Source organism: Camellia sinensis, chromosome 3 (genome assembly GCF_055761805.1).
Source record: "Camellia sinensis isolate YWXY chromosome 3, ASM5576180v1, whole genome shotgun sequence".
NCBI classification, from domain to species: domain Eukaryota; kingdom Viridiplantae; phylum Streptophyta; class Magnoliopsida; order Ericales; family Theaceae; genus Camellia; species Camellia sinensis.
In genome coordinates this window covers 187,795,469-187,809,349 of record NC_138963.1, presented here as the reverse complement: position 1 = coordinate 187,809,349, position 13,881 = coordinate 187,795,469, and the positions used below count along the sequence as shown (strand labels likewise).

The 13,881-nt window shown below is 34.4% G+C and overlaps 1 protein-coding gene across 1 annotated transcript; it reads right to left on the bottom strand.

The window, feature by feature from the left end:
- Positions 1 to 4,054: 4,054 nt before the first annotated feature.
- Positions 4,055 to 5,302, bottom strand: LOC114280176 (uncharacterized). Its single transcript, XM_028222508.2, has one exon. It carries the CDS (start codon positions 5,300 to 5,302, stop codon positions 4,055 to 4,057), a length of 1,248 nt encoding a protein of 415 aa, XP_028078309.2.
- Positions 5,303 to 13,881: the final 8,579 nt, after the last annotated feature.

Here is a 13,881-nt window from a genome sequence, read left to right as displayed (position 1 = left end):
GACCGAACCTAAGGCATCAAATGCCACTCTACCAAAGCATGGAAAGGGATGAAAGATGGCCTATGAACATGTGATTTCCAGTACTAAAACATGATGTTAAATGATCCCGAAACATAGAAATATGGCACCCGATGCATGGAATAAGCCCCGAAACTCAATACTAGGCACATGCATTGAACCACAAGTATACAAATCAAGCATTATTTGATCATGAAGTCAAAATACAGAGCCAAGGCAGTCCCAAAACATGCACATTTCTAGTTTAGAGCGTGGCCAAAAGATGCTAACATGATGAACTAAAATAGCATGCAACATTGGCTAGCAAGCATGGTTTACATGGCATGTATATGAAGTAAATGAGAACTCATCAAACCAGACAAAAACAGTGAATAAAATATGCCAAAATATGCCCAAATAATCACTGAAATGCAGCCAATGCATGTAAAAATGAGGGGCTTCTTTGGAGGGCCTTGTAAGGGGTTGTTAAGCACATACAAGATAGACATGAAGCATGGCAAAACCAACTCTGGAAATAAGTTATGACAGCCCTAAAACTCACCAAATAGGCCCTGAAATCAGTCCAGGAAACATGCAAAGAAAGGCTCCTTTGAAGAGCCTTGGATGGGATTGCTCTACACATGCATTGTAGGTATAAAATATGATCAAAAGGGCCTTGGACAGACCTAAGGCAGACCCTAAAACTCACAGAATGAGGCCTGAAATTAGACTTCGATGCATGAAAAATGGGGTCCCTTTGGAAGGCCCAAAAGACCCCCAAACAAGACAAGGAGAGAGGGGGTCACCCCCCTCTAATTTTGGCCCTGAAAAATGCATCAAAGCCACTGAAAATCCACTGGATTTTAGTGGCTAAGAGGCCAAACCATGGCCAATGCAAGTGCTCTAATGCATAGCCTTAATCATGAAAAGATGAAGCATGCATAGGGGGAAGATGACCCTAAACAGAAATGGGACCTTAACAAAACTTGAAGAGGATGTCAAAACAAGACTTTTTCCAGTTTATAGAAAATCTCGAAAATCCTCACAAGTAAGGCTAAAATAGGATGCAAAAGTAGTCCTAAAAGAGAGATAGAGGATAAGGGGAAGTAAATGACCTCAAACAGCAAAGTGCCCTTAAACAAAGTTGGAGAGGGGATCAAAATAAGACACTTTCTAGTTTGGGTTGAAGCCCAGAAATGCTTGAAAATGGAGCTAAAGTATAGAGCAAAATAATGCAAAAGTGAGGGAAATGAGGACTTACCCTTGTAGCACAGCAATGCAGCCAACCCTGGACCAAGAAAGTGAGCTTTGAACCTCTGAAAATGAGTTCCAAGGTTCTGGAATGGATGGTGGAGGTGTTAGGCTTAGAGGTGTAGTGTAAATGGCCAAGAAAATTAGGGTTTGGAGCTTTGGAGAAGAAGGCTATGGAGGGTGGAGTGCATTTGCCTTGGCCAAATTTTTCTAACCCTCAGAAAATGAGGTGGGGGGTTGGTTATATAGAGGGAGAGAAGTAAGGCTTCTTGGAGAAGCCAAGAGAGGTGGTCAAAGCTTCTCAAAGAAGCTTTAACCAAAAAGGTCAAACTTCTTGAGGAAGCTAGACCAAAATGGTCAAGCTTCCTCAAGAAGCTTGACAAAAGATTCAAGCTTCTCCAAGAAGTTAAGCAAGGGGGCAAAACCAATTAAAAAGGATCAAAAAGAGGCTCAAAATCTCGGACAGTGGGTCAAGTGCCCCACAGCTGGCACAGTTGTGTTGCACTTGAAAAGAGCAAAAAGCAGAAAGCTGGCCGACCAGCTAAGGTGGCCGGCCGGCCACTTCCCATGGTCGGCCGACCAGGGGTCAAAAGGGTCAAACAAAATTGCTGGTCGGCCTACTTAGAAAGGTGGCCTCCCAGATGAGTAGAACACAGTGGTGGTATGAAAAGCCAGAAAATGTGGCTCAAAAGTGAGAAAAACCAACTAATGTCAGAAAAATCGGCTTTTGGAGAGAGAAAATGAGGAAACTGGCTTTTCCGGGGAAAAGGTGGCCGGCCACCATGCTACCCCCTCCCTAACAGTGAAAATAGGATCCCTACCAAAAATGGACCAAAACGGATGCAAAACGAAGGTTCAGAGGCCAAAACGCGCGGTTTGGGGCCCCGAAAACAGGCTGTTAGGCACCGGAAGTGGCGTATGACCACGAAGGTGGTCTCCCGGGCCACAGTGTCCCTCTAAAGGGAGGAAATAAGATGTGTGCCAAAAACTGGAGCAAATGGAGGTAGTTAAGTGGTCCCGAACCGAGGCACATGACCGACGGCTCGAAAAACCGAAAACCGGGCTCCAAATGGGAAAAATGGCCTACGACCACGAAAGGTAGCCTACGGCCACTGAGAGATGGTCTACGAGACCTCTCCCTCCCTTTAGGAAGAGAAAATAGGGAAAACAGGACCTGGTTCGCAAACCGAGGCAAAGCACAAAAGAGCTCCGAAGTCCGGAGGCAAGGCTCGCAGCCGAGACTCTGAAACCTTAGAACGAGCACAATATGCAACATCACCGAGCGCTCAACTGGTGACGTCTGAGTCTTAAGGTCGGTCAAAAATGGGGTGTCTACAAGTAGTCAAGTTGCCATATCTTAGTAATAACTCCATAGTAACTCATATCCGTAAATACTGGGTTCTTATCCTTGTAGCCTGTCACTTGCATTGTTGTTGCCACTAAACTAACTCCACTGTTTTGGCTGACTCATGAGTTATCCCGATCTTTTATGTGATAACGGCAACCATTGATGATATAGCTAGGGAATTTTATAACATCCAATCGTGGTCCTTGTGCTATCCACTTCAGGTTATTTGAGATATTATTCTGGCTACTTAATTCCTTTGAGACCTATATATGGTTAAATAGTTGGCTAATTTTTTCTTAATAATATTCGATATTAGAAAAAGATAAATGTTGAATTACCCTAATACCTTTTCACGAAGCCAATACATACATGTTTTATTATACTCAATTTATAGCCATTTTTGACTTCGTGATTGACGATGATATTTTAGCTTCAACCAAGCCATATGCTCTCTATCAAATCATGAATATAGCAATATATTATGAGATAAATCTTTAACTTGTGAGAATACAATTGTAAAAAAATGTACATGAAATATTCTTACTCAATGTATGGTTAAATGTCACTTGTATTTTATAACACATCACGATGTGCTTGCTCTCATTCATTACGATCAACTATAACAACATAACCACTTGATAAAGGCCTTCCAGTTTCTATATCATCATCAACTGTCTTGTTCCTATTAGAAGGAATCCCGATTGCATCCACTCCAAATAAATACTCTGTGCAAAACTCAATAGCTTCTTCTACAATATAACTTTCAGCAATGCAACCTTCAGGACAATCACGATTACGAACATAACCCTTTAAGATCTTCATGAACCTCCCAAATTGGCATATCCATCTAAAGTGAATTGGTCCACAAAGTCGAACTTCTCTAACAAGATGCATCGTCAAATGCACCATGATATCAAAGAACGGAGGTGACAAGTACTTTTCAAGCGAACATAATGTGACCACAAGATCTTTTTGAATCTCATCTAATTTTCCCACATCTATCACTTTGCTACAAATAGCATTGAAAACGAAACATAACCTGATAATGGCATGTCTCACATGCTTAGGTAACACAAATCGTATTGCCACAAGTAGTAACTGTTGCATCAATACATGACAATCATGTGATTTTAGACCATAAAGTTTCAAATCTTGCATTGATACACAACTTCCCAAATTTGAAGAGTATCCTTCTGGAACCTTCAATTCCAATAATGTTGTACATATTCTTCTTTTCTCCTCCTAAGACAATGTGTAACATAATGGAGGCAAGTATGTTCACTTCTCCCCAATTTGTGGGGCCAATTTTTCACGCAAACCTATTTCTACAAGATCAAGGTGAGAATTAATTCTATCTTTTGTTTTTCCTGGAATATTAAGTAATTTACCAATGAGGCTCTCATACACAGCCTTCTCAATATGCATAATGTCCAAATTATGTCGAACATGTAAGTACTTTCAATGTTCAAGATCAAAGAATAATGATTTCTTCTTCCAACAATTTGTACCACCAACATCTAATGCTTTTTTATTTTTCATTCCCCAAATGGTTACAAGCCCTTCAACCTTATTTAATATTTCCTTCCCAGTTAATGGTATTGGAGCTAATCCAAACTCTTGCTCACTATTAAAAGCCTTTTTTTGCCTCCGATATGGATGGTAGCGTGGAAGAAATTTTCTATGGCCAACATATGTGTTCTTTTTACCATATTTTAATCTGTGAGAACATGTTCCTTCACTACAAATTGGACATGCATAATACCCCTTTACAGTACAACTGCTCAAATTGCCTAATGCTGGAAAGTCATTAATTGTCCACAACAATATAGCCTTCAGCCTGAAGTGTTCTTTATAAACATCATAAGCTTCAACACCTACCTTCCACAACATTTTCAAATCATCAATTAGTGGTGCCAAGTAAACATCAATGTCATTACCAGATTGTTGTGAACCTGATATTAACAATGATAACATCATAAATTTCCTCTTCATCCATAACCACGGTGGAAGATTATAGGTAATCATTATAACTAGCCAACAACTATACGTACTGCTAAGGGAACTGTATGGCTTTATTCCATCTGTAGAAATAGCTAATCGAAGGTTTCTTGGCTCTGCAGCGAAATCTGACCACTTGTGGTCTACTAACTTCCATGATAGAGAATTCGCAGGGTGACACATTGTGTCATCATAATCTCTTTCGTGAGCATGCCATGTCAAATCCTTCGCTATTTTTGCTGATTGGAACATCCTTTGAAACCTTGGGATAGATGGAAAATACCATAAAACTTTTACAGGTACATCCTTTCTTATTTCAGTAGAATTTTTTTTTAACTTCCATCTTGATGTACCACATGTAGGACATGGAGTTGCATCTTTGTACTTCTTTCTATAGAGTATGCAATCATATGGACATGCATGTGTTTTCTCATATTCCATTCCCAATGCAGTAAACGTCTTCCCAGCCTCATACATGGATGATGGTATTTCATTATTCATTGGCAGCATATCGCCCAACAACGTCAGTAGATCTGAAAACCCAATGTGAAATAGGATATACGTAGTTTTGAAGTTATACAGTTTAACCAATGTAGATAACTTGGTAAACTTTGTACAACCCGGATACAATGCCTTTTCCGCATCTTCAAGTAATTTCTTAAACACTTTAGGATCAGCCGTGCAATGATCGTATACATCTTGAACCATTTCTATTGTTTCAACTACATTGTCTATAGGAGACGTGTCAAATTGTTGTTGGGAAAAATCTTGTTCATTTAAACATGGTGATGTCCCACTGGTGACTACTTCTGCATGCCATATCTATGTGGTATAACTTTGGTCAATACCATTGAAAAAGAGATGATTTCTAATCTCTCAAATATGTTGGCTTCTCAAGTTTCCATAGACTTTACAAGGACAACGTATGGATTGAAAATCACTTGCATGGATCATAGAAAAATTAAGAAATTGTTCAACTCCATTCTCATAGTCTTTTGATCTTCTATCCTTGAACATCCAAGATTTGTCCATATTAAATGTATTTTTGAATACCTATATCAACAAAGAAATTAGAATATAAAACAATAAACTAGAGGCTACACAATTGATAACCTCAAAGAAATGTTATTGAGAAGGCACAATTTCTTTGATAGAACATTAAATGCCTCAAGCAAACTTGCAACAAAAAAAAATAAAAATAAATAAATGCAGGATCTTATAACAAATAATTTATCTGATCTATGAATAATTGCAAAGTTAAAAAAAGAAAAAAAAATAATTCCATAAAGTCTAAACAATCTAGGCATTCATTATTCAATACTATCATACATATATTGCATAACCATACAGAGTACACGAACTTACATACATATATTGCATAACCATCTAATTGAACTACAGTTCTAACTACTCTATAACCAACTCAACCTAACTGTACTTAATCCTAACTACATAACTGTGCCAGTTTGGGAGTGGAATGGTGAGGTGTAACCCAACTCATTTAGGTGGTTTGCCTCCCAAACAAGCAGTAACTTGCAACAGTAGCAAAAACAACTTTATAGTAGCAGCAAAGCAGCATCAGCAAAACAGCTATGCACCATGCTTGCTGATGTATACTATTTGTAAGCTACTTGAAGGTTGGCAGGCTAATGAGCAGCCTTCTTGTGTTGAGTTGGGTGAAGTAGTGAAGGTTAGAATTGAAGTATAATCTGTTAGCTATGTTTTACTCCATTGCCCATTGGTATGGAGAGTCTGGTTTACATTAGTGAGCTGGTGGGATGTGTGTTGGGTAGTCCCTAGTTCCATTGAAGCCTTGCTACAATGGTGGGATGGGGTGAAGCTCAAGATGAATGAGAGAAAAATTTGGAATATGGTGCCACTAGTGATGCTGTAGTTAGTTTGGAAGTTCAGGAATGAAGTGGTGTTTAATGGGGGCCATCCCAATTTTGCTAATTTGGTGGATATTGTGAAGTCAAGGATAGCTTTTTGGGCAAAGAGCAGTATTGTAGCTGTGCAGTACTCGGTTCATGATTTTGTGATCAATTTGAATCAGGTGCTGCAACTGTTGAGGTAAAGGGTGTTGCTGTGTTTTTGTTGCTATTGTGCTGCTAGTGTGGATTGTTTATTGGGTGTAACTGCTGAGGTTAGAAGATGTTCGGCTTAGCAGCTGTAGTAGCAGGGTGCTTGGTTCTGGATAGCAGCAGTAGTGTGCTTGGGTAGTGGCTGGTGTGTTTGGGTATTGACCTTGTTCTGGAGGAGCAGCAAGAGCAGTATTGCTTCTGGTCTGGACTTGCTTCTTGATCTATTGCAGTGTGTTTTTTGTGTCTATTGATTTGTTAGCCTTGGGTGGTTTTGATTAGAATACCAGTATGGTTCTAAGCCTCTTGTTTTCCTCAATGAATTTTTTTTTCCTGATGCCTACCACTAATGCAAAGATCAATATTCTCTTCACTACTACATGATTCATGTCAAATACACTCTAACAAAAGGGAACTGTTAAACAAGAGTTACCAATCCCAATTTGGAAATCTTCCAAAATACTTGTAATTTACATCTCCTTTTCACACATAAGTTGAATCCCATATATGTGAAAGAGGATTGCAGACCAGCCAGTTTGCCACAGTAATAACAGTCTCCTAAGTAAAAAATGTTGAAGAATTTTTATCATTCCACAATGTGTATTAATAAAGTTGTTAAGGATGTTACTTTTCATGGTAGGGTAAATACACTTGTGGAGCTCATATGACAGGGGCAACAGATTTTAAACTTCTAAATTTTGTTTTCCTGATTATTAGCTTCCCTTACTTTTGTTTTGGTTGTTGTTGAGAAATTAGGCTTTTATTTGTCTCCTTTTGTTTTATTTATTTGTTTTTCATTATGATCTATTTTAGTTGGTATTTATTTTTACAATCAGACTTCATTATGATCTGATGACACAAAAATAAAAAGCACAAACCTGTTACTGATTTTAGTTGAGTAAAACAGGAAAAAAAGAAATCTTGTAATGCTCAATTGCAAAAAAGATATTGATAATTATTCATTTCCTTAATACACCAAATAATATAAAAAGAAAAATAGGTTGATGTATCGTATGTGATTTTGAGTCAATAAATCAAAAAAAATATATAATTCTATAACATCAAAATTCACTTATCACGATGATCATAGTTTCTCTGCGACAATTTACCTCTCTCGAACAATGTTTCGTGAATCAAATCCTTTCTTCAGAAAGGTGATAGCAGAGCACTACCTAAAAGAAAGAATGAGGAATGAATTGATAACTTTGAACTAATAGCGAAGATATAACATTTCACTTCAAAAGTCTAAACGTTTGGCAAAGTGTTACATTTGGAAGAAGATGAAATATTATTTTTTGTGAATTCAGCAAATTTGTTAATATTTCTGAAACTGTGAGAAAAAAAAAATAATAATCCGGTTAGTTTTTAGTTTTTAGAGTTCCCCCCCCCCCCAATAAAATAAGTTCACCTATAGAAATATATGGAATTTCTGAGGAATAGATGGAGAGATTCTAAGACATGGATTATCAATAAACCAAAAACATATGAATAGATCAGTAAAAACTAGACAATTGAGAGATAAGAAGCATAGAAAAATGAAGGAAAAAACAAAGAACCAGCTTCAAATGATGAAAATGTTAACGCAGAGAGAGAGACAGACAGACAGACAGACAGACAGGAGAGATTAGTAAGAATTAACCACAATCTAACACAAAATAATATTAGTTAGTCCAAATTAATACAAACAAACAACTGTGGTCATTGCACTCCAAGATCAAAAAATAATATTAAAAAAAATGCTCATAATGTGGAGAGCAAAAGGAGAGTATATAAAAGAGAAAAGAGAAACAAATCTGGAGAGTAAATAAGAGAGCAAAGAGAAAGAGAGACTTACCAGTTACCAAAAAGAAAAAGAAAAAGAAAAAAATAGGAAGAATATAAGTAAAGAGTTGATGATGAATAACCACTTTTTTGACTTAAAACATGAATATTTGTTTGTCCGAAAATTTCAGCAAATTTGTTTGGATGTTGTTTTGATCTCGTCACTATGTGCTGCATGTTTTTCTTATGATTGATTTTTCCTTTTAGATAGTTCAATGTAGGCTGATGACTCAAGTTGAATATGATGAAGCAAGTACGAAAGCATTAAGCTTATTTGAATATGGACAGATGATGGGATTTATCTTTTCTTGATTTATAAATGTTTCCATTGTAGTGTAAAAGCTTATAAGACAATTACTGGACCACATCAATCAATACTGGGAAGTTTTAAATTAGCATTTTGACTACCAACATCAATTCTATTTCAATGGAAAAGTGATGCTCCACTTGAATAGTCTTTGAAAACAAATATAAAAAAAAGAGGAATGACGCTTGAAATGTTCCCTGTATTCTTAGCCTCTATCCTTCCCCAATGCTCTTCGTTCAATTCTATGTGATAGTTAAATAAGAATTCTGTTTTTAATACATTTATCACCACACATGACACTGCTTTTTAACTAAAAGGTGGACATACTCTTAGTTCATCTTTTCAAAACCTTTAAATGCATGGTTGACTTATTTGTTTCTGGTTATCACTAGTCATGGACTTTATGGCATTAATGATGCCTTTGCTTTGTTCCCAAATTAGATATTGGGGTGGTTGACTAGTGGAATTGATAGAATGGGATTTACATAACATAATATGATCAACAAAAAGCGTTCTAAACAAAACAAAACAAAAGACAACAGTAAAAAAGCGTTCTAAACAAAACAAAAAGCAGCAGCAACTAAGTGCAACAACAACTAAGTGCAGCAGCAACAGCAAAAACAACATGGGGTGTAGTTAGATTAATTGTACATAACATGACTCATGGCTAAAAACGTAAATTACAAATCAATTCAGTTGCTGTCATTGATCATTCTTCAACATTTGTACCATCATTACACACAAAAAGAATCATAGAATCTCATTATTAACCGAACTACACCCCCTGTTTCCCCCAGAAAAATAATAAAGAAGAGGAATGCTAGCTACCATTATTATAGACTTCTCCACCCTCAGTTAAGCATCTTTACCCAATCATGTACTATATAAGAAAACCTAGAAGAATTGTATTTGAAGGTACTATAAATTTTACCATTTCCTTATTATCGAAACCTACCCACCAATCAAACAAACCACATATTTTGTAGCACTACCCACTGTAATCCCTACCATTTCATCAACCCTAGACCACATATTCCACACATACAGATTAGGGGTGGGCACGGATCGGTTGCGGCCACGAAACTTCTAATTCGCCACTCGTCCGCCAGATTGGCGGATTGGAGAAAATCAATCCGTATTCGTTATTCACCAAAAAAAAAAAAAATACGTATTCGTCCGCCAATCCGGCGGATGTGGATTGAGCGGATTAGCGGATTAGCGAATGGATGCGAATCGGTTTGGCGGTTTAAAATTTTATAAATTTTCAACATAATTCAACTTGTGCACTTCCTTAAAAAAAAAAAAAGTATTACAGTCAATGGCTTAAAAAAGTATTACAATCATTGTATGTCTCATCGAAACAAAGAAAGTTTGAAACTTAGAATATTACAATCATTGCATGCTTCATCCACATAAAGTATTACAATTTGTGGTTCTTAAAATATAAAAATAATTCAAACTACCAAAACCATGAGCAGAGCAGTAGTAGAGACTATATGCCACTGTATTGTTACATCTATATCTGCTTTTCAAAATAAAAACCATTATTTTAGACTTAGATTTAAAAATAAAAAAAATATAGATAAATAATACATTTATTTTTTTTCAATTCAAAAAATATATTCAAATTGAAAGATCTTTTTTAATAGAATATATTCAACATAATATTTAAACTCTTTTTTAATTGAAAACACAAATAGAATATCTAAACAAATTAAAAACACAAAATCTTATAAATTACAAGGGATGCTCACGATTTGACAGCTTGATTGCGGCCAAAGGAACCTCAAATTCGCCATCCGTCCAAAACTAGGTGGATTGAAAAAAATCAATCCACAACCGTCCGCTCGTCATCATGCATCCATCCAAAATGCGGCGGATCGGTTTGGTTTGGTTCGATTGAGCAGATCGGTATATTTGCTACTCACCCCTAATACAGATACAGATACAGTATCAACATACGAAATTCTGACTCAACATACTATATTAAAAAAAAATTGCATTCCAACTCTAATTTGCAAAACACAATACAGTATCAATATTTCCACCCAAAACCCTCATTCCAAATGAAATGCTATATTTATATAATTCCACTAATAATAATCATCATCATAAATATATACAAATATATCTTATGAATGACATATGAAAGGGGCATAAAAAAAATTAAAAAAAAAAAAAAACAGAACTCACCAAAAGTTTGAAATTCAACAGAGACAAAGACGTTGAGTGAGTAACAATGGTGATTTTGGAGCTGCAAACCGAATTAGGGCTAATGAATTAGAAGGAAAGGCAAAACAAATTGGAAAAGGAAGAGTCTGATAAATATTTGGAAATTCTGAGTCTTCTTTGGAGGAGAAGTCGTGTCTGCTAGAGTAGTGGAAGAGAAAAAGGCGCCAATTTTGAGATATATTTTTATATAAAAAAAATATATTCAACTATATATATATAATCATATTTATATTTTTTTATATATAATCACACTTAATTAGAAAGTGTGTTTAAAAATATATATATAGTGACACTTAATTAAAAAGTGACATAAAAAATAAATATATCACATATTAATTAAAAAGTGTGATTAAAAAATGTATATACATAATCACACTTAATTGAAAAGTGTGATTAAAATATATATATATATATATATATATGTATATATAATGACACTTAATTGAAAAGTGACATAAAAAATAAATATTTCACATGTTAATTAAAAAGCGTGATTAAAAAATGTATATATATAATCACACTTAATTGAAAAGTGTGATAAAAAATAAATACTATCACACTCAATCAAATCAAGTGTGATTAAAATATCAATCTAATTTTTTTTATCACACTTCCAATAAAAGCGAGATATTTTTATGTATCAAAGTTTGATCTTTATCTGTTTTCATAGTAGTGCATGTTATAAGAGCTTTTTTTTTTTTTTTTTTTTCTAAAAGAGTCATGTCAACATATATTTTCTTAATTACGTATAGAGTTCTACACAAACTCAAATTTAATTTAAATGATACTAACTTTACCTATTTTAAATGGACTCTATTGACAAATATTTATTTTCCATATAGTTTTCATGGTAAATTGAGATAAACATATTGAGTTCTACACAAATTCAAACTTTGTTTAAATTATACTAACTTTACCTATTTTATATGGACTCTATTTAACAAATATTTATTTTTCATATAATTTTCATGATAAATTGAGATAATCTACAAACCCAATACTAATTTTGCATTACACGTTTTTCTTCTTAATTTTTTCAAGAGTATTAGGATTTTTTTAAATGCTAAATTGCCTTCCTCCCCTATTTTCCTGTGTATTATTCTATACTTAATACCAATTCTATATTATAGATTTGTCGTTTAAATTTTATGATGATTCTATATATGAAATTATACTTTCTTTCCTACATTATTTTATATAATCACAATTCACAGAAGGAAAAAACTTGAACAACATGATACTCCCAAGGAACCTCTAAAGTTTGGATTTACTACTTGAATTACTTTTTCAATTGTTGAATAATAAGTTCTTTTATGTTTTGAAGTCATATTACAGATGATTAATCATTTCACACACTGAGATGTATCTGTCGTTTGGATGTTTTCATTATTTTTTCTTTTTGGGTTTAAATGTTATTATGTAATTCTTTTTTAGTTAGTCGTTCTTGAATTTCTTTTATATAGTTGATATTTTAATTTAATTAAGAACGCTTATTTTTACAATCTTATATATATCATATAAAATCATTATATGATAATCCATTTACGACATATTTATATTTAATTTTTTAATAAATTATATATAATTTCTATTTCTACATATTTTTATTTTTCAAATGAATATAAAAGAAAATTAAATAGTTAGAATTACTTTTAATTTTATATTACTAATTCTTCTTCTAATTTATCGATTATTTTTAATATCAAAATGAATATTTATTTTATTATTTTATAATTTAATATATATCATACAAAATTATTATATGAGAATTACCCTTTTATAATATGATAGAACAAAAATTATTAATATACACAAATAATTTAACTAAAATTAATGGATATAAGTATTCAAGTAACAATTTTATAGAATAATAGCGCCCATATTATCAAAATAAATAATTAAGAGATAATTACAAAAAAAAAAAAAACACCCAGGGTTTGCCGTATTTTTCACATTAAATCCTAATATTTTAATTTTAACAATTTAAACTCTGAATTTTTAACCGTGCCTCAATGTTGACCCTCCATCTATTTCCCTTTGTTTCTGTTAATTTTTTATATGTATTTGATACACGTTTCACTTTTTGATTCGTCCATAATTATTATAATTATTTTATTCCAAAATTATTCCAACACTTTCTCTCTTCTTACCCTATCTTCTCTTCCCACCTTATCTTTTTTTCCCTCTGTCATTAATCAGTCCCATTTTTTTTCTATCAGCTCTCTCTCTCTCTCTCTCTCTCTCTCTCTCTCTCTCTCTCTCACATAGCCGTCCTCCTCCACCATTCATCTCAACGGTGGCAGAGGCGGCGGATGAACCATCGATCGCCACAATCCTATCATCAGAGATGCCAGACGCATAGGCAATCCCTCCATCTTCCATTGTGCACTTCTCAACTACCGCTCATAGCTCTGATTCCCTACAATCATCTCCACCATTGCAAGGGCCAAAAGAGCTCTTCTTCTAATCCCAAATCAGATGATCAGACCATTATGGGCACTACAAAAAAACACACATTTGGCGACTAAAAAACTTTCAGTCGCCAAAAAGCAAGTCTTTAGCGACCAAAATTTTGGTCGCCAATAGTCAATTATATTTTTTAAATTATACATTTACCGACCAATGTTTTAGTCGCCAATAGTCAATTATATTTTTTAAAATTATACATTTACCAACCAATGTTTTAGTCGCCAATACTCAAGGAATCGGCGACCAAACCTTTTAGTCGCCAAAAGCTCATTCGTGAAAAAAAAAAAATTACACTCACTAACTTCTCATCTACTCTTGTGGAGATTCGAACCATCAACCTCCTACACTATAAACTTTATATAACACAGTCTTTCCACTAC

What these genes read in the sequence shown, in the direction of transcription:
- LOC114280176 (XM_028222508.2), bottom strand. Translation starts at nt 5,302, where the DNA reads ATGGTTCAAGATGTATACGATCATTGCACGGCTGATCCTAAAGTGTTT.